The sequence below is a fragment of the Chiroxiphia lanceolata genome, chromosome 7 (assembly GCF_009829145.1).
Source record: "Chiroxiphia lanceolata isolate bChiLan1 chromosome 7, bChiLan1.pri, whole genome shotgun sequence".
In the NCBI taxonomy this organism is placed as follows: domain Eukaryota; kingdom Metazoa; phylum Chordata; class Aves; order Passeriformes; family Pipridae; genus Chiroxiphia; species Chiroxiphia lanceolata.
In genome coordinates this window covers 27,978,972-28,006,330 of record NC_045643.1, presented here as the reverse complement: position 1 = coordinate 28,006,330, position 27,359 = coordinate 27,978,972, and the positions used below count along the sequence as shown (strand labels likewise).

The following is a 27,359-nucleotide window of genomic DNA, read 5'->3' as shown; positions in this document are numbered from 1 at the left end:
TTAGTTTGCTTAAAAGGTTGTTTCTGTGCTTGTAGGCAGAGGCTTACAACTCTCAGAAAACCACGTAGAAGAAAGACCTGTAACTTTCAGTGTTCCTTTCTCATGGCAGTATGGCCAGCTAATGGTTTCTTGGATGTGTCAAGACTTGTTTATGTGTGATGTTAATAAAAAATGGCTATTCTGTGGTAACTAACACTCATTCACACCCTTCTGTAATCTGAATTTTCGAGTTTAGGCAAGTTCTACATTTACATTTTCAAAGCAATTAGACTTTCTTCACCATGTCCTTTCCAGTTTAACAGAAGAGTCCGCTTTTGAACATTTGTGCAGTTTCTGGAGTCCAGAAGCAAACTGCACAGCTAACTTGAAAGGCTTGAGCTAGAAGGTGTTAGCAGCTAAACACCACTTCCCTGCCACTTCTCCCCTAGTTCCATGCTAGTGAGAGGTCTGGTAAAATGCTGCCCTACTGTGTGAAAACCCTTTGGTTGGGCACTGACACTGCTGTGAGTAATACTGCCTCACATAACTAGAGTGCCTGCAGCAAGGAGCAAGACCAGCCTGTGCTTGAGGGCAGGGGCCAGTATTCAGAGCTGCAGACAGGGAGACTTGGACAGAAATGTCTGCTGCACTTCTGCAATTGGTTGAAGTGGCCCTGTTTTTGTGCCTGTGCTGCCATGGGTAGTCAGAGCTGTGTCATGAACCATTTTGGTTGAGGATGGGAAAGCTCAGAGCACTTCTTTCAGAGTTGATGCTAAACTGACCAAGTCAGAAACTGTGGCATCAGCAATAAAAAAGGCAATGCTTTCCTCTAGTTTGAAACCAATGTTTCTCTTAGAAAGAAAAAAGGCGCTCTAAGAGTATTGGTGGGGGTGAGATGTTGTCAGTTTTAGAGTTTGAAGTCAAATCACTCTTGAAGTGACTTGAAACAAAATGGTGAGAGTTTTGTATGTCCTTGAAATGGTTCAGGCTGGGGTAGTGGTCACAGATAAACTGTCACAGCACTAACCCAAAGCTCAAGGTGCTGTGTGCAGTTGCAACTGATGCTTCCTTGCTGCTCTGGGGGGTGAGGTTTTCTGGTGAGGAGAGAGTTCAGTCTACACACAAGCAATCCCTTCTGGCTGAGGGTAGGATTTTCCAGGCAGTTGGCTGAGGTGAATCCCTGGATTCACCAGTTTTGGTCACCATCAGCCAGCAGGGTATTTGAATTGGCTGCCTGGAATGGAGAGACGTGCTCTCTGGTGACTCCTGCATGGCCAATGTGGGCAGCTGGGACATGTGTGGTTGTGCTTGTAGGGTTAGGGAAGTTTAAGACCTCACTGCTGAATCTAGATGGTGTGCTTGGTGGTGATAAGATGTGGCAGTATGTAAGTCTGGCCAAGGAGGATGGAGGTGAGATAATGAACTGGAATACTCTGTGTGAGGGACGCTTTTGTTTCCAGGCTGGGATTCTTGTGTGCATCTCATCTGCTGTCAGGTCTACTTTGTTTTTATTAAGACTTTTGTGAAGGCCTTATTTGCTCAAACAGAAGGTATTTAGATTTGCTGCCCCGGTGCTTCCAATTAGTGAACTTGTGCCTCCAGCTTCCTTCCAGTTGTTTATTGAACCAGGTGTCTGCTGCACAACCTCTTCCCTTGCTCTGAGCATGACCTGCTTTCCTCATGCTGGCGGAAAAAGTAGGGCAGATTTCTAGCTTTGGGTATTATTAACCAGGAAACAAAAAGACACCCTGGGTTTTTATCACCCCCTCCTGAAAGAGCTAACCTGTGATGAGGGAGTGCTTCAGGAAGCAGTATGGTGATGCCAAGAGCCCTGGTCTGTGGGAGGGTGGAGATCAGGCCCCCCAGTCTGTTCCCTGGCTGCCTGGAGGGGTTCATTTGGCTGCAGATGGAGGGACAATAAAAGGGCTGCAATTGGGTTCCTCCCTAATGAAGTCCTTGGACAGGAGAGTTTCTAGAGTTGAGGAACATAATCAAACCCTAAACTTACAGTAATTTTTTTAGGCATAAGCCAAAAGTTTACCTCAGAATGAGTGGCAGCAAAGTTTGACCTGACCATCCTTGTGTGTGGCCTGGGTTCTCAGGACACCACAGGCACTGTTGGTTGAACTGCATTTAGACTGTGCTAGTGCTGTTTCCTGTACACCTGTAGTTGGGATCTAACAGAATTCAACCTGGAAACAGCTTGAGCACCTAGTTTTTTAAGACTGATTGTTTTACATTCCTGGAGCCCAGTGTTAGTGCTGTATCTTGCTGACCAGCTGATTACATGGATTGCTGAAGGCCAACAGTCAAAACAGGATCCAGACCACTCATTAAAGTAGATGGGTTTCGTGGTGATCTGCTTTAAGAATTTTGTCCCCACCTTTGTGGGTAGATGGTGATGGTGGCAGTTGTGATAGTATTGATTACTAATCAGCTGCTACTTAAGCCACAAATTTACTGTCTCTCGCTAAAACTTCTAGGGAACTGATGGGTAACTGCTGTTGTAAAGAATAACCAAAGGTTTTTGTCCTGACCTACCTTGTTTGATTCCTTAAAATAGAACAATGCTGCTCATATCTGACTTACCACAGCTTGGCAGCTGTATATGAATAACCTATTTTGTGACATGCTTTCAGTCTTGTCTTTTTTTTTTTTCCTCCAGTTTTAATTTAACCTATAATACTGTTCTTTTCATTTCTTTCAGAATGGACTGCTGAATTGGGATTTATTGCAGACTCAACAGTACAGCACTGCTCGTTGCTTCATCTATTACTAGTTATTTAAATTGGACTTTTAATATCCTGCCAGCTGCTGTCCACACACACATGGTGCATTGTTGCCATTCTCAGAATTGCATCTTTGAAACCCAGACCCTCAGTAACCTTCATCGAAGAAAGAGGCAACCTCCTGCGTACTTTTATAGAGGGATTTTTTGGGCCTGCTGCCCTCTGGCTTTCTTGCTGGTGCTGTATTTCTGAGGCACTATGGAGCCCAGTATGGAGTACTGCTTGGCGCAGGTGCTGCAGAAGGATGTTGGAAAGAGACTTCAGGTTGGCCAGGAGTTGATCGATTACTTCTCAGATAAACAGAAGTCAGCTGACCTTGAACACGATCAGACTATGCTGGATAAAATGGTTGATGGACTGGCCACTTCTTGGGTAAATTCCAGCAATTATAAGGTAAGAATTGTCAGGTGGAATGTGATTATTGTCAGAAGTTTTGATGTCAAGTGTTACTTGATGTAAGTGAAAGTTGTATAGTAGACATGCTGTTGTACTATTCTGTAAGCTGGTAATTATGCTGAATCCACCATTGCTGTTCCACATCTTGGTAGCTGGTAGGTGCTATGACATTGAGGACTCAAGGCAGTAAGAATTCAGTAAATGGTGTATTAAGCACAAGTGGATTTATATTTGGTGTTCATAGTTTGTGATATCCTGGTTTCTTTGTGTACCTTGTTACGTGGTGGCACACTTAGATCATCCCAGTAGTTAGCAGCGTTGATTTCCTGGGATATTAACAGAGTTTATAAAACTACAGAAAACATATATAAACAGCAGTATTTTTCATTGTCATTAAATCTTGCCAGACTTTTTTCCCTATTTTCTCTGGGCAACTTAGACACAATGGATCAATTGTACTTAGCTCAAGGAAGGTAATGTGTGTGCATGTATCTTCCGTTGAGTGTGATAGTGTAGAAATGATTTGGTAGGACATGGAACTCCACTACCTTGTTATCCCTGTTATGTTGCTTCGTCTCCCTGCAGGTCTTAGTGAAGAAGTCCTACCACAGCGAGTACTGTGGGAGTGGGGAGAGCTTCTCCTCTATGGCTTAGAAAACTCCTGTCCTGGTCTATTCTTGAGGCACTTGGACAAGTCTAATAGGGGTACTTAAGATACTGTATGGGATGTAATAGGAGACTTTGTTCTTGTCCAGGAAAGTCTTGAGAGCAAAAGTTCCTACAGAGCTGAGCCTGAAGATACTTAACTGAAGGTTGTACTGAAGTTTGTGAACTCCTGGAGAAGTGAAGGAGGGAGTGGCTGTGTAGGTTGCAAATGCTCTGGAGCTCAACATCTTCAAATTAATTTAAGTTATTTTTAACAGAAATTTTGATTGAGAAGTGGTGTGAGTTTGCAGAGTGTTGGATAATGTGTTCTGCACAGCTGCATTTTTTTCTCTACATTTTTGTCAACAAGCAGCTGCAGTAGAAGCTGTTTGCCATATTGGGGGAAAAAAAACCCCAAACACTAAAAACACAACCACCAAAATCAGTATGGTCTCAATAGAGGATCCATTCTGCTGGAGCACATGAAGAACTTTTTAGTTTGCTGTTGTGAACAGTGTACATAGAATTTTCTGAAATTGCATATTCTTATTCCCCTTTTTCTTGCTCACTGGCTTTCTCTTACAGACTTCCATGATTCTCAGTGGAAGGATAACCCTATCGCAGTAAAACTGAAATTGTTACAAAATGTGCTTTTTGCATGGATTTTAACTAACCAATATGGATCGCAGAACTATGCAGTGCTTTGCAATTCCAGTCACTCTTAGTTTGCAGAATTTCTTTTCAGATAACTTACTCCCCTTCCCAGTCTTTTGTCTGTTGAACTGCACGCTTACAGTGATCACTGAGGTATTCATTTTCCAGTAACAAACTGGTGGCACTTTTGTACTGCAGTGACTCTGTTCCAGAACTCATGCTGCTGAGCTGGCTGTTCGTTAATGTATGTGTTCTATAGATAGCATTTGCTGTGATTAATAGCTTCTAGTAAGCATAACAGAGACATGTCTCGGATATCTGGAGAGTGTTTTCTCAGTGAATGAGTATAATAGGGGATGTGAAGCCCTTGCATGGGGCAAGCTGGCTATCTGGAGGTTAGTGGTGTGGTGAGATCTGCTTCAGGATCCAGCCAGGCCTTAGTGCACCATCATGTGCCAATTCTTTCCTTTTGTTTTAGTGCCTGCATCTGCATTTTTGTCCCCTTTCTTCTTGAATGCTTGTGGGGTGGGGGTTCAGATGCTCAGCTCTGTCTGGTGGGAATGGAGCACAGGGGGGCTGGTGTCATCTGATCCAGTTCATGGATTAGTGTGTCCCCCTTGAAAGCCCAAGCATCACTGCCCTAGAACAGCCATCTGGAGAGATAAACTGCAGTTGTTTGTTCACAGCTGAAAAAGACATTACATTTGTAGTCTGTTTCTCTTCTCATCTCAGTCCCTTAGTTTGAAAAAGTATCAGCTGAAAACAAAGATAGAGATCATCTTCAGGATTTGAAATTTCCTTACAGTTCAGTGATAAAGCATGTGGTCTCAGAATTAGACCGAGTTTGTGTAACAGACCCATTGTCTTGGGACAGCATCCAGTTGATTCGTGGCCCCTGCTTGTCTGGGACTCATCTAACTATACACTTGTGCTTACATGATATCACCAAGGAATCATCAGTGAACCAAAGAGAAGTGATATCTCTAAGGTAAACCGGTTCAGTTTGAATTAGAAGGAGCTTGAGCTGATGATGAAATTATTACACCTTGACAGGAAGGGCTCAAGCTGTTTCATTGGCATGCAATTCTGAGCCGTGTAAGTCATGGCCATCTTTGGTGTTTTTAGGCTTTGGTGGTTTTCTGTGTGTTTTTTTTTCTGTTTTGACATGACAATATTTGTGAAGTCCTTGACCTCAGCACCCTGAGTGGAGACAATGTAATCTTCTTTTTCAAGTGATGCAGCAAAAAAGAGTGATGGAGGGCAGAGATGCTTCTCTTTCCATGTTGCTGTCCAAGTCTGTAAAAACATCATGTGTGAAATATAGCCAGACCTAACACGCTTCTGATAGCGCTCAGCCCTCTGAAACTCTTGTAATAAATGGTCTTGTGACCTGATCACTGATTCCTGCTTCCTAACAGGCAGCTGCCTCAGGTGCAGAAGGTGCTTGGATAGTTCAAGGTGCTTTTCAAGTCAAGGAAACCTAAGGATGGTTGTATGAAGCAAGGCGCTGAGGTCCAATGCAAAGCCCTTTGAGTGTTTGTGCTTGCCAGGAGCAAGCTCTTGAACTGCACCCAACAGGCACTGCCTGGCCTATGTTTTCCCAGCAGTATTTATAGGTGTGTGGAAGACAGAAGAACAGAGCAGAGTGAGAGATGAATTCACTTTGAGAGCTCTTACTCCTCTTTGAAGCACAGTTACTTGGAGCAAACAGCCTGTGTTTGTATGGGCAGTAGGAGTCATGTGTTACACCAACCAGGTTGGGCTGGGAAGGTACTTTAGGATGCTGCAGACCAAAGAGGAATCCTGCCTCTGTTCTGTTTCTTCATGTGTTTTGTTTGCTTGCTCTGTGCTGTTTCAGGATGGTAGTTCTGCTTGACTCCATTTCTTCCCCTGCTAAGCGTAAAAGGGAGTTATTTTTGCTGAGCTTGAGTCTCTGAACAATAACTAAGGCCTGCACAGCTGTCTGTCTTGAGACATGAAGCAAAACAGCACAGCAGTGTCAGGGACTTCAGCATGTCCTCCCAGCTTCACAATCCTGCAGCAAGGGAGAGGGCTGAAATGTCGGTAATCCCTTGGTGAGCAATCTCTCTCTGAGCTGCTTGTGGCACTATTTAGTAACGTTGCTGTTGAGTGTGCAGGATCTCCTGGCTCATCTCTGGCTGATGTGCCTTTCTCTGTACCCAGACTAGGATGTGCCATTGATGTTTCCTCTCGAGGTGTAGGGTAAAGTAATATGTCCAGGATCTTAAAGTGATTTTCTACCAACCTGATATTCCTAGAGGTGAACTGAGGGTGTTTGGCAGTGACCCGCTTCTCCACAACAGTATTGTACTGTTGTCCCCATCTAGCAATGTTGATGAGGTCTCTTGCTCGTTTTTCTTCCCTGGGATGTGTGGCCTGGGCTGTTGGAGTTGAGGTTTACATGGGAAATAGCCCTTGTTATTGCTAGTTGCTTTTTCATAAACGCCCAGGAGTAAGTAGACTTAGAGATTTGGTGGTGACGGCCTTCAAGCAGGTCAGGATCCAACATATTAAAGAGAGATTCTAGTCAATGTTTTCTTGTGTTGCAGAGTGGTAGGAGAGGCCAGTCTGAAGTGAAACTGGGTGGAAGTTTGCAGTAAGGAATTGGATGAAACTTTTTTTTTTCCATGCACTTTGGGAGGGAGTGATTTTTTTTGAGTCTGCACTGCTCTCACTGGACAGGGTTTGCTTTCCAGGGAGAGTATCTCACCCTTGCATGGGATGATCCCTTTTACCCAGTGCAGCTAATCTATGTGAGGCTCTGTGCCCAGCAGCCTGCAGGACTGGGTTTTACCTCTGAGTGGGGACTTAGGGACTGACATGGTTAACAGGCCCCCATGTCTGAGGACACTTCCACATCCACAGCCTCCTGCTGTTCTGGTAGACTCAGTCTGTCAGGCTGGGCTGTGTCCTTGAGCTTGCTTTGTGTTCGTGTATGCAGGACTTCAGATGTGATTTGTTTAGCTGATGTTGTTACTTACAGAGACATTATGCTCTTAAAAATAAAATATATGGTGAGATGTTACAGAGAAATTTTTTGGTGTGGTGAAATACTGCAGGGAAATTTTATTTCCCCTGACAGAATTCCTAATAGTGTTAGAGAAAGCAGCCGTCCATTCTGATCTGTTTCTGAATATCAAGCATTACAAGAGCACGCCTCACTGAACTGAAGAGAAATAAAACTTAGCATAAATTAACTGGCTTTCTTAAACTGTGTATTGAATAATTTTTTTTTTGCTTTGCTAATGAGGGGTAGAACAGATGGTGCAGGCTTAGTTTGAAGTGACATCCATTAGAGTTACTTAAGCTGATGAATGGTTGTTCACTGTAAGCATACATTTGTTCTCTATACCATGTTTATTTTGGTTGAAATTCAGTGGAAGAAGTCCTGATTTAAGAAATAATTATTATGCATGGTTATGGGTTGATATGAATTTGGTAAGTGTGTTTTGTTGAGTATTTAATGCATGGGGGAAAAGGACGTCACCATCTGGGGAAGAAAAGGAACTTGTAAAGGGTTTCCTTTACAGCAGCTGCTGTTAGCTGGTGATGCTGGGAGTTCATGAAGATCAGTAGTGTATACATTCATTTAGTACTTTGATCCCTTAAAACCTCTTTATCAGAGGCTGAAATTGCAAATAAAAATGAATTAAATTAGTTTTGATATGATAACTGGACTATGAAGGAAGAGTGACTTTGAGATCTGGACTTGTAAGTAGAGGCTATTCCTTGTGTATGCCCATATTGCAAAAGGTATCTTGGCAAAAACTGTTTTTGATGTCTCCTCTTGTGGGGAGAAGAGTTACCTTAGGAAGGACTAAAGACTCGTTGGGTTTGAACTACATTTATGGAGCGTGTCCAGTTCTTATTTTTAGGCTTTTGTGCTGGCACACTCCTAATAACTGGATTTTCCTGCCCTAAACTTATGAAAGAGCAGAGTTTTGGCTCCAAGATATCCAGTTTCTTGTAAGCATTGATGTTAATTCCCAGTCCAGCTGATCATTTGGTTTTTCCCTGGCTCCAGAAGCTGGACCTGCCTTTCAACACTCACTGCATGGTAATTTGATGGGGTTATGGTGTAGCTCTTACCTGTATGGTATCAGTAGTGTGGGGAGTGCCACGGAGGGTGCAGTGCAGAATAGGAGATGGGAGCAGCTAGGATAGATCAAATGCAGTACTAGCTTCAATCCTTTGTATTCAGGGCAGGGAAAAAATTAACTGCTGTAGCAAGTCAGCATTTAGAATTTCCCTGTGGCTTTTTCTTCATACTTGAAAGGTAATGACTGATTGTAGCAGGAAGGGTTGTTTTTTCTGGCTGCAGTGGAAAGAACTGTAGTGGAGTAGTAATACTTTCTGTTTCTTTAAGCACAATGTGGATGTGCTGCTGGTTGCATGAAACAAAAAGCTTATGAGCCTTAGTGTACCAGACAACAGTGTCTTTGAGTTGTTTGCCAAGGTATTACCAAATCCAATATAAATAGTGAGAACCTACAGGATCCCAAGAGAGTGTGAAGAGTGGAGACACAGTGTTGAAATAAAGGGGACAGAAGTTTCTTTACAAAATTGTAGCACATTCAAGGTCTGGCTGACTTGGTATCCTTGGTGGCCTTTAGTGGATGGTGAGCAATGAGTAGAAAAATGGCATATAAAGTAAAAGTTTCCCTTCCATATCCTTCTGGCTTGTAGAGATGTGAGCCTCTGATTTCATTTTCTGACCAAACTAAGTTCCTGTAGGATTTTAGCCCTGGGACTACCAAGTGTTGTCTGTTGCTGCCTTTTTTTTGTTTTGTTTTGTTGTGTTAGATCTATTTTTCTCTTGCCTGTTTGGTAGAGTGGCTGCCTCAGCATTGGCAAGGCCAAACAGGCTCTCATTTGGGACCGGTCAACACACAACAGACTGAACCATTGTGGTTACTAAATTGAGAGGATAAAGCTATTCCTTTAATGCTGGTGTAGTGTTTCAGTTGCAGCACTTCAGTGCTTCTCACCAGGATTTATTCAGAGGTCTAACACAGTCACCCAGCTCTCAGGAAACCTTGATGTGCGTTGCTTGACTGCAGGCTGAGGGTCACAGCTGATGCATCGGTGGAAAAGGCAGATTATTGGGGATTTATTTTCGGGGGGATAAGGGTGCACTAATGCTATTGTACACTGCCTTGTTGGGCTCTCTGTGGCATGTGCTGTACAGTTCTAGTTGCCTGTCTGCAAGGAAGGAATTACAGCTGGAACAGGTGCAGGGAAGGGCTAGTGGAGTGTTTAGGGGATTGGAGAGCCTCCCTAACCAGAGGAGACTAGAAGTTTGGCTTGTTTATTTTACAGTATGAAGGCTGACAAGGAATATGACTGCTGTCTATAAATACATCAGGGGTGAACCTCAGGGAGGAGAAAGAACTATTAGATCTAAAGGGCAAGGTTAGCACAAGAACGAAGGGTATAAACTGACTGTGAGTAAATTTAGTCTGCATGTTGGGTGAAAGTGGCCTGCAGCAAGACCGTTGGAAAACTCTTGGAGATGAATAAATAAGGACAAGGCATTTGGTTTTGGAATAGATCTTGTGATGATTTTGAATAGTTTATGTACAGTATAGAGTAATAGGGATTATGCACAGTGATAGGGAAGGTTCATTTCAGTCCAGTCTGTGTGGTAGAACAGGTATGATACTATGCCTGAAACTGCTTGAACACTTTGGATAAACACAAATATTTTGAACAGTGTACTGGTTTTGGTCCTCAGAAGTCCCAAAGTGACTTACAGAGACTGTTCATGCTGTGCTTGTTACCTTTGGATTACATATTACATGCATGTGTGATCCATGTCCCTTTGTGTTTAGTAGGTAGCAGGGTGAGTATAGGACAGTCCTCACTTTCTCTGTCATGACTTGAACAGAAGGTTAGTGCCAGTGGTGGATTTAAATGTACCTTGATTTTTTTTGCTAGTCTCTAGATTGTTCACTGGAGTTCTGTTGTCCTCTTGATGCTGGAAAGAAATATTCATCAACCCTGGGGTCCTCCCACCAACACCATTCTGTTAGCTTCTCCACTAAAAGTATGCACTCTCCTCCATGTCTTCTTTGTGGGATATTCCTTTAAGTTGTCTTAAAAGCCATTCTTGTCTTGCCTTTTGAACTTCACCATGAAAATATTGCCTACTGACAGTCCCACTGTCAGTGGGGTCTAGTTGCTTCTGATTTTGTCTAGTTGTAATTAAGTAATTTTGTAAGCAGGGAATTTTTATGAAGCCTCATTTCCCTTGACTTTTTCTATGTAGATTTGCTGGTGTCTAATGCTGTTTTTCATCACGCAGAAGTCTTTTAATGAACCCTCTTTGGTTACTATGTTTGTAAGAGCATATGATCTTTGTTATCTCTTGTTTGCCCTACCATGTTAGGTTGAAGTTTGCTAAAAGTGGCCAAAGAATTCAGAAGTTATGGGACAGGAAAGAATATATGAATGTTAGATGACCAGTAAAATGATCTCTTCCTTAAAAATAAGACTGAAAAATACCTGATAATAGGTTGGTTTTTTTTTTTAGCCTTCCAGTGTGTTCTTAGCTTTAAGTGCATGTATTTTTGGAGGAACACCCACTAGACTAGGCAGTCTGGTGCAGGGTTACTTTGCTGTTTCAGATACCTGATTCTGACAGCCCTCCTTCTGCAGCAGTTGGATTTTGGGAGTGAAAGGTAACATTTCCTGTCTGGCAGTAGGATCAGCTCATGGGATCACAGGGTAACTCAGGTTGCAGAGGCCTTTGGACTCATCATCTAGTTTCATCCACCATATCATTGTTAACAGTTAAGGCCTAAAACTTGTTTTCTAACAAAATGGATTAGCACATAAGTGGTAACTCCCAATGTCAGAAGTACCTATATGAATTGACTACCATATAAATGTTTTTGGGGTGCCAGTGATGACAGCAGTTTGGGTTTGTCTCAAAGATATATGTGTTGACTTTCAGAGGAGTCACCCAAGGTACTAGTGACAACTTATCTGAGGGCTTAACACAGTTTTATCTTTGTGCTTGACTCGCTCAGAGCTCCAGATTTCTGGTGGCTGGAAGTGTGCTGTGTGTGAGTTTGTATGAAGCTACCTCATGTATTTGTATACCATGTGTTGTCTGGTCTGTGGCCATATCATTAAATGCAAGAGGGAAGGTGTGGGAACACAGTGGAGACATGTAGTCTCTGATTTTGTCCAAATGAGTGTTGCCTCCCACAAATCATTCATTACTTTCTTTCTAGATGAGATCTCTTTTTTTTTAAACTAGGCAAAACCTGCTGTGTTCCTCATTTGGTATTGCTTTTGTGCCAAACATGAAACTTTAAAACAAAGCGACATTTGAGTATTCAAGAATCAGAGCAAAGACTCCCAGTTATCAGAGCATGGAAAGCAAGATAATTTTTATAGAGTAGCTGGGATTTTAGCCAGAGAAAAGAATGTGTAGGATTGGATCTTGCATTAAGTGTGAGAAAGAAAATTTTTGTGGCTATTAATGCTTTTTCATCTCCAGAAGTAGCTTTGTGGAGAGAAGTTTGCAGAAACCATGAAATATTACATAGTAGAGCCCCATTCTGCCATAGACCCATAAACGGCTTGGGTTGGAAGGGACGTTAAACATCATCTAGTTCCACCCCTCTGCCATTGGCAGGGACACCTTCCACTAGACCAGGCTGCTCAAAGCCCCATCCAGCCTGGCCACACACTTCTTGTGGCTGCTCCTATGGGCAGGACATGCGCAGGAGTGCGAAGGCTGGCAGGATCTCTGGGCTGTGGAAGCATTGTGAGGTGAACTGTGGTGGTACAACCTTGCCAGGGCTAGGAATGTTTGTGCCAGTCAGCTGGTGGTTGAGAACCTGGTAGTAGTAAATGGGAAACCTACAGTTGCTTCTGCTCAGTGCATTTTGAAATTGTATTGTTTGAGTAATATCTGCATTTACTGTTAATTGTATGTTAGAAATCAGCTCTTTCTGCTAATTGTCATAGTTCTTTGTGTGTCTCTTAGAACTGTGTTCCATTAAAAGTGATTTTACCATGTATTGCCATGACTCTCCATTTGACTAATATCAACTGACATAGCCGTGTTGGGTCTAATTGGAAATCCCACTGCAAATGGAGGCATCAGCGCTTGTGCAGTGATGTGGAATAAATATTTGCTTTTAACAGTTTAGGAGGACTCCATGTCTCACTATTGGGAGCTTAAATAAAGGGGTCACCACTTCACACAGTGCTGTGTGAAGCTGAAAGTTACAGGCTTTTACTGATGTACACTCGTCACCGATGTTGTGTGATGGAGCCAGACCTGTTAATGCTCCAATTTCTGTAATAGCTTTATAAATACAGACAGCTCTAGCTTTCACATAGGAGTAAAAAAAGTGTACCTGAGTTTTGGAGGGAATATTCTTTGCTCATGATGAAGTCCTGTTGCACCAAATTACTTAAACGAATAAATGCATTTGTGCATGTTCTTACCCATTTTGAGTGCTGTGGACAGAATGATCCTTGGGCAGATCAACTCCTAGCTTTGTAAACTAAGCCCGTGGAGAAGATAATTGTGTACCTTGATTAACTCCAAGACGTTCAGAGGAGCACTGCAGTGTTGTATCCCAAGGCATGAAGGGTGCCACTGATATGCTGCTGTTGTGTGCATGGCTGAACTGCTTGACCTCCATAAGGAATTTCTCTTCCAGTGATTGGGTGCTGTATGGAAAGCTGGAACTGCACGCAGGTTTTAGTAGGTATGTGCTCTAATAGACTGGAATATTTGTTTTTCTTTTGTCTATCTGGCTAGAGCTTTCTTCCATGCCTGCATAGGTAGCTTTCATGGTAGTCTGCTGTCCGCCTCTTCTACCTTCTGCCCCTTTAGGTCTTTGAGACCTACAGGTCTACCTGTATAATGTTGCTGGAATGTGAATAAGTTATGTGAGTAGGTCTGCTTGTGGAAGATTCTAGTAGCTCCAGTCCCCATCAAGATCTGAGCTTTCTGGTTGCCTTCAAAGAGCTCTGCTCCTTTCTTTGTGTTGCTCAGGTCCCATTCTCTCCATGCAATTTCATCTGCTTCCTTCTGGAATTTCCTGTTCTAGTAAGCCTGCTTACAGTTAATGAGGTTTCCCAAGCAGGAGGGCATGTGTGGAGAAAAGTGCAGTGGTTCTTGTTTGAAAAGTTGCACTAGAGATGGTTTGATGGGAATTGGCAGTACAGGTGGATGGGAAGGCAGGAACTGACATCTCAGGCCAAATGACAGTGCTTTGAAAATGGAGATAGGAAACCTCAGTGTGCAGAACTGCTGGAGAGGGATGGGTGTGTGAAAAGAAGGATCATCCTAGGCAAGGTATCAGGGTAAGACAATTCCCTTTAAGGCAGTAGTGATAATAAATGGGTCAGAGCTGGAATATTTGGGAAAACTGGAAGGGAAAGGCTATGTAATAGCAGAAAGGTGAACTGCTGAGAACCACATGAGAAATTCTAGCTGTTTAAGAGAGTTGAGATAGGCTGGATTTCTGAATTAATAGGTCTGAATTAAATATCTGCAAGTTTAAAGACTTAATAAACTTTGAAAGTATCTTTCAGGTTCCCAGTCAAGGAGAGATCTTAACTGAGCATGAGGTACTAACATGGTCTTTTCCCAGTTGTTTATCCTTTTTTGTGTTATCACTGAGGTATTTGGGGCTGATGGTAATTGACAGCTCTCAGGCATCTTTCAGAGAGTTTTCTGGTGGCCATTTTCAGGAGGAAGTAGTGCGTGAGAATTGTAGCAGAGTGTGCTGGACGAACACTTAAGAACAAGAGTTGGTGACTTTTCTGGGTGGTAGCTCTGTTACAAAGCTAAGTCAGGTGGAAGGTGGTGTGAGGGTGGCTTGTTGGCTTTTTCATCTAAGGAAAGCAGGTTTCTCATGACATAGTAGTGAAGTCATTTAGGTCACGAGGATCTCATGGCCTCCGGAGTTCTTTCAGCTAACATAAGGGAGGGAAATAAAATAAAGGTAAAGTTGATTTAGACAGGAGAGCCAGGATGAATTGCTGGAATACATACTTTTATGCTCTTTGTGGGTACTTCACACTTCCTTGGGCTATGTGTTTTCTGTGTTTTACCTAAAATCCAAATTTATCACAATTGTTTTGCAGAAGTGTGTTTTATGATGATTCCAAGATTGCTGGTCCAACATGAATATAGTTTTGTTGGACTAGGCACAAAGGGGTGGCTGGGGTGGTCCTGCTGTTTTTATGTTCCCAGCCAAAGGGGCTCATTTTGTGCAGCTGCAGCCCTTGGACACTGCTGAGCAAAGGCTGTGCTTGGGCTGGGTGAGACATGGAGTGAGAAAGTGTGGGGAGCTGTGTAAGTGGCCATGTCTCAAAGAACTGGTTGTTGTGCAGGCAGGTTGATGCTGGGAGTTCAGAAGGCCTGGATAAAGCCCTCTGGGGAATCTGAACGGGTGTGCATGAGCCAGGAGCTTGGAGGAGAAAGAAGCTGCTGATCTGGGAAAAGATGGAGCTTAGGGGAAGGACGAGGGTGGGATAAACTCTGCTTTCCCTGTGGGAAAATAACCAGTGGTGACTCTCAGGTGGCAATCTGAGAGGAACAGGGCAGGAGGACAGGTTCTGGTGTGCCCTCTTAAATAAGGATGAGGTAAGTGCAGGCAAAGAAAAGAGGCCAAGGGCAGGACTCTTAGATGGTGTTCATCAGGGCGGGAGGTGAGCCAGGAAAAACTTCTGGGACGTCAAGGAGATGCCTTGAGCCTATTTATTTTCCTTCTGTTTACTTCACACTATCAGCAGTTGTAGGTGTTTGGCATCTTCAAACTGGGAGGATGGAAATGAAATGTGTTGCTGGGGGTTGTTTTCCGGGGATCAGAAGGGCACTTGTGATAAATGAGAGCAGCAATTCTGATAAGCAAATGTGTGCTAGAAAATGGCTCTACAGCCAAACTTGGCTGAGCAACAACTAAAATAAAAATGCTCTAAAACCTGCCTTTTTTAATCAGGAAAGGTGTGGTAGGGTTGGGACAATGGGAAGTCTGGTACTTAATTAACAGCTAAATCCTGCTGCCATTGAAGTCAGAGAAACTCAGCTTGACCCCAGCTGCTGCAATGTGCCATGTGTGGGCTCTCCGGAGATGGGGCATAATTTTGGATGAACACCACTGCTAATGCAGGGAAGATATGTCAGTTTATTTTTAGTTTTAGCTCTTCAACTGCTTTTAATAACATGCCCGTGTTACTTGTGTGCATGTTAATAAGGATTAATTCACATTTGAATTTTGTTTCTTATGGAAATTTTTTTCTGGGAGACATTCCTTTGAGGCTAACCTTTAATAATGGGTAAGCGGGGGATAACTAATCTTGTTTTCTCTTTGTTACAGAAGTCTGAGTGTGTGATTGAAATTTATGATTTTCCACTCCCCTATTTGAAGCTTTTGAATCTGTATTTTCTTGTAATAGTTTTGGTGATTTTAAAGTAAAAGCACATGGATATTTTTTGTAGTCAATTATATGTGAATTTATATAAGAATTTTTGTTTCTGTGCTGGTTACTTTGATATTGCGTGAATGTGGCATCTCCAAAAGATGCTGTTTTGTATAAAGCTTTTACACAGTAGAAAATAGGGAAAAAAAGTCTTAGGCTGTTACTGTTTTTCGTACTGCCCTATGAATGGATATGAGAACAACCCTGGCCCTCTCTGCTGGTTTGCACTTTGGCTGGAGCACACCAGTTTCCAACCTGTGATCTCTTGGCCACGTGAAGCTTGGTTTATTGTTTAGGGAGCTATAAAAGCTTGAAAGAAGTGAGGCTGTCGCCTGTGGGCTTACATTTGCTCTGTAGAGAAACATATCCTTACTAGAAAGTATGTAGATCACTGTATATTTCAGAAAGCTGAAAACTATTGCATGTGAATTAGATGGGATGTCCTTTTTGGCAGATGATAAAAGTGCTTCTGCATTTTATTGTGGTGTATGCAGTATCTGTATCTGTAACAAAAACTAAATTGTTGGTCAGAATTCTTAGTTCTGATTTTCTTGCTTTATTTGATTTGAAGACCTTAAATCAGGTTAAGCCCTAATGCTCTTGCAGAAGAAATACTTTATTCATAGAAAATAATTGGTTTCAGTGCAGGAGGAACTGCTTGGGATTTCATGAACCGTACTACATGGAATATGAGATTAACTGACCTAATGAACCCCTTCTGCCTCTAAAAATCTGTTATTGGTGCAAATAATGTAGGATAAAGAGATCATAGTCTTTGCTGCCTGTGTTCTTTAAAATAATGTAGCTTGATGCTAGACAGATGATGCCGTTTTTGGTCATTTTTTTTCTTCTCTTGTCCTTGCTGTTTCCTTTGCCCTTCCTAGATCAGTGGTGTGAGAAGGATGTTCCCTCTGCTTCCAGACAATGCTTGTTTTGACATCCTGTGTTCTGCTCTTGGTTCTTTTGGAGGAAATCTGCTATCTCATTTGACTTGAACAGAATCATTATGGGTATCAGTGTCTGGGCAGAGCAGCTGACTAACCAGCACTACAGGCTGGATTGTGATGTGGAATTAAGGCTTTAGTCATGAAGGGGTGTCCTTGTGCAGAAGGTTATTTGTTTGGGTTGATGCTGAGTGATCACTCCAGGGTTGTGTCACTGTATTTGAAAGGGTTACCATTCTGTAGCAAATAGAAGAGCTGAGAATGAGGTGTTTGGAAAAGCTGATCAGCAGGTACTTGAGTTGTCCGGGACCTGTAGTAGTGTCCACATTCTTGCAGTAACTCGAGGTGCGTCCTGCTCTGTTGAGGCCTGAGACTTGGCAGGGAGGGAGATGGGGATTGAACCCAGGTAAGGCTGGAAGGGGTCCTTTGCCACAAGATGTTTTCTTTCTTGCTGGCAGGTTCAGTGTTTGTGGATGACATGCTTAAGCTGCATATGGATACTGTTTTCATATTTGTACCTGTTTTGAATCTCTGCTGTTTAGTGCTCATTTTTGGAACAGTTGCATACCTGTGAGATGGATCTTATTTTTTCCTTTTATCTAGCATCAAAAGATTAAAAGGAAACTTGAAAAGAAGCATTTCGCTCTTCATTTGACTTGCACAGCTAATTTTCTCCTTAATGCAGTGAGCTTCAAGTTGCTGCTGAAAGCAAGTTTGTGCACATGCACCAGGAGTCTGCAAGGGGAGAGTCACAGGGAGATAAATGTTCCATTCCAGGGAGCTGTAGATTTCCTATTTCTGGATCCTCTTTTGTTGGTAATGAGCAATAAGTGATCTGTCTGCACTGTGGGCAGCTGAGCCTCACATGTCAGTCTTGTGTGTTTTCTAGACCTGATTGGTCTCACACTGGTGGTGGCCCATGCCTTGTGTAGTGTAGTCTTTCAATAGGGACCCTATTTGTCCAGAGTATTTGAGTTGGAGCATTTAACAAACTCCAGTACAGATAATGCTGTTTGATGCCTGATGGCTAAATTTTTCACTAGAACTAATCTGTGTATAAAACTTAGTGTAAGTCCTGCTTGTTAGGAGGAACCCCTGCTTCTCCCCTGATCTTGCAAGATCTGATTTAGAAATTTTTAATGCATGTTTTTTGCTAATATAATATAAATAGTTAGTTTGGAGATTCACTACTCCTGTGATTGGCATAGTTAATGATATCCTGAAAGTCTTTGATGCTGGATCAAAAGAAAATAAAATGATTTTGGAAGGATGAGATTAATATCAATTTTTAAATTCTGTAGGTGTTCATCTAGAAGGATCTGGAATTACTTTTCAGACCAACAAAATGGCTAAATCCATCACTGAAGCCTGCTGCTCTTACCTGGCTGAAAAATTGACTTGGTACAAATGTGTTACTTTCTGTCAGACGCATTGGTTTGGTTTAAATATTGATGTTCTATGTTCTATGTCACCAGGCATTTAGGCAGATATTGTATTTAGTTCCTAGTTCACAGATAAAGTAGCAAGGCAGGACTACAGGGAAAATTTGGCAATGGGCTAGTGAATTTTAGTATGCTTTGAGCTCCGAACTAGTGTGTGGAGCTGGTCTGGAAACTCATGTCACAGCACACTGAACAGAGCTTCCAAAGGAGGAATGAGAGAACAGCTTTCCTTGGTGACAGCTCTCGGCTCGTGGCTGTGCCCAGGGTGGGCCCTGCTGAGCCCCCTGTGCTGTGTCCCTGTTTCAGCTGTGTTGATCCTGGTGGCCACGTGTCCCTGTGGCAGGCAGGTGCCACAAGCCCAGGGGAGCCAGGTTGCTGCCTGATATCCTTCATTTATAAGCAAGAGCCTGTTCTGATTCTTGCTGGTAACTTTTGCTCAAAGATACAATGTTCTCCAAACTGTGTTAGTGGTTAAATTAAAAAAAAATTCTTCAACTTAAAGCACACAACCCGAGGCCAGACAGGAGGTAAGGCTATTCCTCTCTCCTGACTTAACTCCTTCTCCTTCTTCTGACTTACCTTTCTAATTTTTCTTTCCCACTTTATCTTTCTGGAGCTACAGAAATAGGACCTTGTGAGACTTGGATTAAAAGTGGTGCAGAATAGTTGCAGTGCATCCTGCCCCCTTCTGCCCTCTGAGTGGAAAAGAAACTGCCCTGAAGATATAAGCATACTTGCTGAAACAGTGGTAGAGGTTCTTTCTCTCTCCTGCTTCATGTGGAGGAGCTGTTCCTCCTCCCTTCTTTGCTGCACCAGCAGTTGAATTAGGTGACTTGGCACCTGGGGCATGTTGGTGCTCTGCCCTCCACAGCTCTGGCAGTCTGAAGCTTTTGCTTGCCAGGCTGGTTTAGAGCTTCCTTGGGCTGCTCTGGTGTGACTGATCACAAGAGACTGGTGGGCAGAGTTGCCACCTCTGTTTGGAGGGAAAGGTACAGAACCAGTGTTAGAAAAACCAGACATGGTGAGAGGGAGCCCTCCTCTGTCTGTGTGACTGAAATAGGCTGGCAGGCAAGGTGACTCCATCGTGGACAGGAAATCCCTGGTTGTTTTTCATGCTCATAATTTTCTGCCTTATGTTTCTATGAAGCTGTAAGTCACTCCCCAAAGTATGGAGGCTGCTCCACAAATTCCTGTTGAGAAGGATTCCTCATTGTGTGGAAGAGAAGCTAGATGGGTTGCTTGCTAGCCTTGGCCCTTTAAGTATAAAACCGCGATTAAACTACTGCAGGTGGATTTTGTGTGTGTCAGAAAATTACAATTACAAGATAGAGACCATCTGTCTAGGTTGCTGAACTGTGAACAACTGAGTGGGTACTGGGTTTCTGCTGGTGTAAAGTTTTGCTGGGAAAGCAGGTGCCCTTGCAGGGATTAGCTCCAGGGGAAAAGGTGTCTTCCCTCTTGCTTGTATATGCAGGTTGCTCTAGCTAATGCCACATGCAGATGCTTCTTGTTCCAGATTAATGATGCCTTCTTCCCCCAGGTCTCAAGGAGGTTGTTTAAAGGAGGGAGAAGTGTATTGACAGGATCCAGTTGGCCTGGTCTGGCCCAGTTCCTAAAATCACCACAGTGCATTCACTCCGGAGCCATGGGAAGGGCTTAGTTGATGCTGAGCTGGCAGCCTTAGCAGCAGGTAATTGCAGTTGTGCCTCCAGTATTTTGGGCTCTTGGGAAATGACTAGAGGCAGAGCCTTGCCATTCTCCCCTTCCCAGGCATATTGCACACTGTAGATTTGAAAAAAAGGAAGGTTCTCTTGCTGATCCTTGTCAGCCAACCATTACTGCTCCCAGTCTGGCCTGTGAAGGAGCTGTGTGGATTTTATTTCATGTGAATAAGAGGAGAGCGATAGTGAAGAGTGGTTAATAGTGAAGAGCCTGCTGTTGTCTTAGCTTGTAAAAACCTTTCTCCCTCCACTGGTTGCTGAGGTGGTAAAAGAGAGGTGGTAGTGACAAAATGCAGGTTTACAAACCACAGATTTGTGCCACAGCCAAGCTCTTCTGTGTGGGTAGTCAGAACAGCAGTCCAGTGTATTTGCTGGGTGGCTCATGAGATGACACTTTAGATACCTTGCAGACACCAGCAGACTTTTTGGGCTTGTTTCTGTCCTGCTTGTGGTGTTTGCAGGCAGAAAGATGCCTGTAGGAGGTCATGCTCTGCATTAAAGGCTGCAAGAGGGGACACAGTTGCAGTAGTGGTGCAGAGTGTCCCGCTTGGAAGTTTGTTGGACATTTTGTTCATCTGTGTTCAGACAAAAGCTCGGTAGAAAATCTGTTGAAGAGTTCAGAGGCTGCATATGAATTTTTAGGAAACCCTAACCTAGATTGTGTTTTTTCCCTGTGGTTATAAGATGAATAGGCATTGCAATAATGTGATAAGAGTACTACAGGTTAACGTGTATGACTAGCCTGTGGGAACTAATATGTTTTGATGGTCTCTACCTTTATAGTATTTAGGCTGTCCATAGAAGGAAAAATCTCCCGAGAGAAGGTTTTCAAATAAAGTTTCTATTTCCAGGTAACCTGGGCTATTTGATATCCTCTCTTGTATGAGGAGCAGTGAGTGTTTGCAAGGCGTGGGAGCACAAGTTGTGAATGTCAGTCACAGCTTGAGTCAGCAGAGGTGCAGGGCTGGTTCTTCGTGCAGGAACCGGGCTGTTATGGACTCAGGTTCTGCTGGCAGCTCTGCCACTGACTGACAGTATGCAGTGTCCAAGTACATAATGTCTTTCCTTCTCCTAGGTCACTTTTTGTTCTTTTGGGAAAATATTTGTGCTTATTAAGTTGAGGATACTGGCTGTATAAGCCCATTTTAGGTATTTGAAAATGAGGGCTGATGTCAAGACCTCTGTAGTTGGGGAAGGATGTCTAACTTATGATCAGCTTGTTTCTTGCTCCCTCCAGAGCCAACAGCTGAGGAATACGTTGTACCATAGACCTCACCCTGGGGTTTGATTCAGTGGTGGATCTTAACTACCTGGGGGGAAGACACTTCACATATCTGAAGGTTTGAGAAATTGTGCAAATTTCCTTCTTTACACGCTTCATGCAATTTGAACTTGTCCCTAATGAGGTAAATACTACAAGCCTAAAGTGAATTTTATATTGATTTGAGTGGCTGGGGACTTTTTTACAAGGTCTGTCTCACTGAGTGTTTTTTTTTTTTTTTTTTTTTTTTTTTTTTCTTTTTTTTCTCTGGCATTCAATCCATTGATTTATTGGGAAAGGGCTGGTCTATGTGATTTGGGCTTTTGTAGCTGGTCTCCTGTGGCAGTGCAGCACAACTGAGTCACACTGAGAAGGAAGCCAAGACAGGGTATGCTGAATATGCTAACATTATTTCCCTTTCATGCAGGGTCCGGCATGTGGGGTTTGTGAAGTTAGTATGGGTGATTAGAAAGTTGTTCTGAATAGCCAAAAGTTTGTAAAGACCTATTGTTTGCTGTTGAATAATGAATGTCACAAGTGTGAGGAGTTTTATTGGTCTTGGAGCATCTCAGCCTGATAGAACCTAAATGCCTCCTTGCATCTTGGTTGCCGCAAGGAGAAAGCTCTTTCATGTTCTGAGTGCTTCCCTAACTTGTTATTCCAATAAATCTCATTATGTACACACTCTAGACTTCTCAAAGCTGGGCCCAAAGTAAGTTTTGTTGAGTAGAAAATTCTGTTTGTGCTTGTGTTTAAGTTGGGATCACTGGTATAGAATTGGCTAAGGATCCTTCAGGGAAAGAAAGGATGGATGTGGTTTGAGTTTCAGATGTGGAAGAGAAAGTCTAAGGTTAACCCATAGCCTTTATATACGTCATGGTTGGACGTTAATCTTGATTTAAGCCCTATTGGAAAGTTTGTTAACGAGGGTGTCAACCTTACCCTGGGGAGTAACTTCTATTAGCCAGTGTAATGTATTTCTTCAGTGCATTGCCAGTAAGAGCCTATCACTGTGCCTTTCATTGTTCATAAAGGATGCTTACTAAATACTAACTTATATTGCTGATAATGTATTTTTAATGGCAAAGAGGAAACTTTGAGGCTTTATAGGTATTGTAATGTAAAGGACTTCAGGAAATAGTGAAATCCAGTTTATTGTTTGTTCACAGAAGACAAATGAATGTACCCAGCTGTATTCTGTCAGACCTGTGCTTAAAATACATCCTTTGAAGATTTCACAGCCTCCTGAATTTGTCTGTTCCAGTGCCACTCTGCTCTTCATGTTTAATTTTCTTTATAGCTAATCTAAGAGGATTTCTCTTTATCCTTCTCTTGGAGGATATGGGAAAAGTCAATCACCACTCTTGTTCAAGTCCCTGCTTGCAAAATCTCTTCAGTGTGATTTCCGCTACAATTGTTTACCTGTACCAAATGAGGCTGGTAGTTTGTGCCTTATTTTGCAGTGTGTTGGCAGACCTTTGTCTGTGCTGAGGCATCCTCTAATTGCTGATAGATCTGGTGGGATTCTGGGATGAGGGCACACTGCCCTTTTCATCCCAGAAAGGTGATAAGTAATTGAAGGGTAGAGAAGAACAAAACCTCACTGGCCTGTAGGTTAATCTGCTCAAAGGCAGAGGCCTTGCTTATGCTTCCTTTTCACTCAGGGATTATCTGCCCTTGGAGGTGTAACATCTTCATAATTTAATGAATATCTAAAGAAATCTTTACCAATTTTATGGTAGCTGCTCTGTTTTCCAGCTCCAGTTCTGTAGCAGTGTCATTAATAAAGAGGTGGGAGAAGATGTGGGATGAAGCTTTAAAGGCATTGTTGTGGGCAGAAATAGTTTTTGTAATCTCTAGAAAGACAGAGCATGTGGCAGGGAAAAGAGCATGCTGGCAGATGGGGTGAGTACAGCTACAGTCATACCAAGGAGATGCTGTTGTGAAGCTTTCATGCCGTGGCAGACAAGTGGGTCACAATGTTGATATGTCACCCTGACTAGGAGCTTCTGCTGTGATTAAGAGTGTGGTGATAGGAATGAAGGCATTTCTGAGGAGGGCACCGGTAGAAGATGGTAGGATTGATCTGTGTACACGGAGAATTTTGCCCTTGGAGACAGAGGGCTCGAGCCAGTCTCCTCTGAGTGAACTTCTTGCATGTACAGCCTGGAAAGCAGCAGTGGAGAAGAGAAATGGTCTTGTTCTCTTGGCTGCAGCAGAATTGTCCTGCACAAGTCAGGTGGGCTGTTTTCCTTGGTGGTCACTGTGCTTACAGAGTGTCTCACAGTCATCTGATGTACATGGCATAAGTGAGGGGTGGTGTTAACAGTGCTTTGGTTTGTGACTGTGTCTATGGGCATCGTCTTTCCTGCCCGTTCCTTGTTGGAGATACCTTTTTGGTATTCTGGATTAGCTTTGCAGCTTGGGGAGGAGTGCACCTTGCATGTGCACTGGGGCTGAACTGCAGCTGCTGTAGTGGGAGAGGCCAAATGAGTGCACTGAGAGCTTGGAAGAACCAAGCAATGACTTTTAGGCTTTCTTTTAGGCCTGCCTCAAAAGAAGTTCTTGAACTGTTATTATGTGAGCAGAAAACTGGTTTGACTTGTGCTGCTCTTCTCATCAAACTTAGTGAGGAAGGAGAGCTACATATGTCTATCAGCTCCCTGCTGCGTGTGGCAGGTGCTGGGCTTACTCTTTGCTCAGTGTGGTTGTAGAGCAACTATATTGAGACTCATATCTCCTGTGTGTGGGAAGAGGACCTGACCAAAGCCTTGGGAAGCAGACTTGGGAACCCGATCCTGGCTCTGCTGCAAGTCTGTTTTGTGGTGCCCAGAGTCAGCTGGGAGCACACCGGTTCCTTTCTGTAAAATCAGAAAATGTCTTCAAGTTCTTGCAGAGACAGTGTAGGCTGGAAGGGTGCTATTTGCCTGCATACTGCTTTACACAAGTGAAAATAAAATCAGTGCTAGTTGATTGGTGTTGTATCGCTTCTCAAATCTTCATAAGGAGGGATTTTGGATTGCTTTCCATGGGTATTTTGCCTGAGACCTTGTATTTCTTGCTGGGGAAAAGTGATACAAGGGAGGTGTTGATGTTGGCATATCCTGACTTCTAGTCCTAATTATCCAGTGACCAAGAAGAATTTTATGGAAAAATAATGCTACTGACTTAATCTGTCTTGCAAAATAAAGTTTTCACTACCTTGGGTTATTTAATGAGTCACTTAAAGAAACCATCAAATCACGTGTAAGGTCAGCACATAACTGGACTACTCTTTAAAAAGCAAGTGATCTCCCTAGTAGACTGAATGAACTTAGTAGCTAAAAATTGTGAATTCTTAGTAGCTAAAAATCTGTTTCTAAAAAATTTAGGTGATTTTTAAAGGTCTGAAGTAAGTCATCAAAAAGGTGATAAATGTATAAGTCATCAAATGGTGACTGCTGATTTCCCTGTTCTGTTTCTGGGGAGAGTATTAGTGCAGATAGCTGGCTTCACACTCTGGGTTTGTGCTGGTCTGTTGGTCAGAATCTGGCCGGTAGCAGCAAATCCAAATTCCTTACTTTGGTTGATGAAAATGTCAAGATGCACAGAAAACATGCAGAGCCTCCACCTCTCTTGCATTCTCTTCTTCAAATAAAGAGTTAATGAAGAATCTGTGCTTTGCTTCTGTGTCGCTTTGTGTTTGTGGCATTTCTTTGATGTATGAATTTGGAGACAGGGAACAGAATGTATATGTGCATACTCAAATTCCAAGTCCTTTGAAGGGTGGGGGAATCTCTTTAAATGGTGATGTGAGTGTACAAGTAGTTCTGCCTGGGGTATTTTTTTTCTGCTAGATAGATCTTAGACTGAACTCATTTGTTACTGAACTGCATGCTGGCACAGTCCCAACACTGCAGGCAGATGTATTTTAAGTAGCCAAATTACAAACTTCCCAACATACAGTACTGCTAGACCTCAGTGTGACAAGTTTATGATGTAATAACGCTTGTAGTTCCCAGATGAGGATATGAAAACTCATGAAAAACCCTACCTTGTATTTCCTGTCTTGCAAGGGTGCAGGAAAGTGCTATTAACCTACAGGAGGAAAAAGATGAAGGGCAAGAAGAGACATAACTGTATCTGGATCTGCTTCTGAAGTGGTTCGTGATGTTCATTTCGTGGAAGATTTAGCAACTATCTACTTGACTTCCCTTACAATGTCTGTGCTTAAGAAAAAGCAGCCACTTGATCTCTAACCTTCACTACCAGTAGTGTTATCAGGAAAGAATGTTATGTTTCTTGGTTTTATCCTTGGGCATTGTCATACTTTAAGTCCCCTAAATGATGTTTTCTAGTCTGACATAGTTACTATCTGTGAAACTCAATCTCCATTTCAGCTGAAATATCCTCTGTGCCGTAGACTGCAAGAGACTTGCCAGCAGCAATCCCTCCTCCTTCCAGAACCACATTGCCATTGACAGACTGATAGAGAAATAGTAATTGAAGCCTATAGCTCTGTGTGACTTTGAAGTTTTTACTTTTATCAGATTATGTCAAGTTAAACAAAACCTAGATAAAGGAACCAAAAGCCCGATGCCATTTCTTTGCTGAAAAGAACGTACCAATTCCTGATATGACTGGCAGTATTTGAACTTGATGCATGTGTGTATCTTGCTACCTGATCTATGTTGCAGATCCTTTATACCTGCATGAAACCCTGTTGAATTCCAAGATTGTCATGGATCAGATCATGTAGCTGTAGTCTTTGGGGGCTACAAATTGTTGCCTGGCTTATACTACTGTACCTAGAGAAGGATTAAAAAACCCAGTTTTGCTGTTTCACAGTCTGTCAGCAAGGTCTTGCATGTGGTGACACAGAAGCTCATTAAACCTGTTTATGAATTGGCAGGGCTGCTTCTAGCTAGAATATATAAAACTGTTTCAGGTTTTAATGAACATTTGAAATCAGTTTCAGCTGAGGACCTATATGTTAAGAATCAAATAAAAAAAAAAAGTTTTGTAATAATGTGACCTGCCTGATCTAATTTGAGCAGTGGAGTGGGGATGGTATTGAACTAATTGGTCTTTGGAGACACCTTCTAACTTGATTTTATTGGTGAGGCCTATTCTTATGCTGAAGGTAAAGAGCTATTGTGCAAATTAATTCGATATGGAGTGTGCAGTAGGGCTAGATGGGATGGGAGGCAGCAATCTGGCATCCTTTTCATGTCAGGTTAACAGTGGCACACTATCACATCCAGCAGTCTGTTTGTCTTGTTTCAGAATTCACAAGGCATCAGATTTTTGGCTCTTGGAGCTCTTGGAGTAACCATGCTTTCCCTTCTGTGTAAAAGGGGTTACTGTATTTGAGACAAAAAGTAATACTGATGGGACACTTCAGTTTGGAATACGTGTCTGGAAGGGAAGAAATTGCTTTGGAAGTTAGAGGAGCAGGAAGGCTTGCATCACATCCAACCAGTATGAATAAAAAGATATAAGATGGTGTAGAATAAAGAGGTTTCAAAGTTGTGAAGGGCACATTTTTAGAATTATCGGTCCCTCTAGGTGCTGCATATTTCAGTTCAAGCTGGCATTTAATTTGTGCTTTAGAAATTTCCACCAAGCCTCCCTTAAAATCTTTTGGAAACAAAAGTAAATAAGTAAATCCCCCTTTGAATGTGCTTGTGATGACCACAGGAGACAGCTTAAGAGACAGTCTTTTAAGAAGTCTCTTCCTTCGCAAATTACAACTATTTCTATGCTTCCTTCATAAAACCTGTTGATTTGAACAAGAATGAAATATTTAGAAAATTGTTCTTCCCTTTCTTCTCTGAGGTGAAATGTGACTCCAATTCTGCCAGTTACTTTTATTCTTCTTCAGAATTGCTTTTCAGTGTTGCTATAAGTTTCTGCAATGTTGGGGCAAAAAACTCACCTCCCTCCCCCTGAAACATGACACAATCTCTTTTACTAAGCTATATTACGTTAAATTTCTGCATTTTTATAAAGATATGCTGTGCTGTTAACTGCTTGCATAAATATACAGTGTATCCTGTTCAGCAGGAAGC

General features: G+C 42.6%; 1 protein-coding gene across 18 annotated transcripts in view; it reads left to right on the top strand.

The window, feature by feature from the left end:
* Positions 1–27,359, top strand: part of CLASP1 (cytoplasmic linker associated protein 1) — a 173,396-nt gene that overhangs the window by 8,990 nt on the left and 137,047 nt on the right. For all 18 annotated transcript variants that reach the window (XM_032692563.1, XM_032692562.1, XM_032692559.1 and 15 more), the window contains exon 2: positions 2,687–3,161. In XM_032692563.1, the coding sequence (XP_032548454.1) occupies positions 2,967–3,161 (195 nt within the window). In that variant the 5' untranslated portion in view covers positions 2,687–2,966. The remainder of the gene's footprint in view (positions 1–2,686; positions 3,162–27,359) is intronic.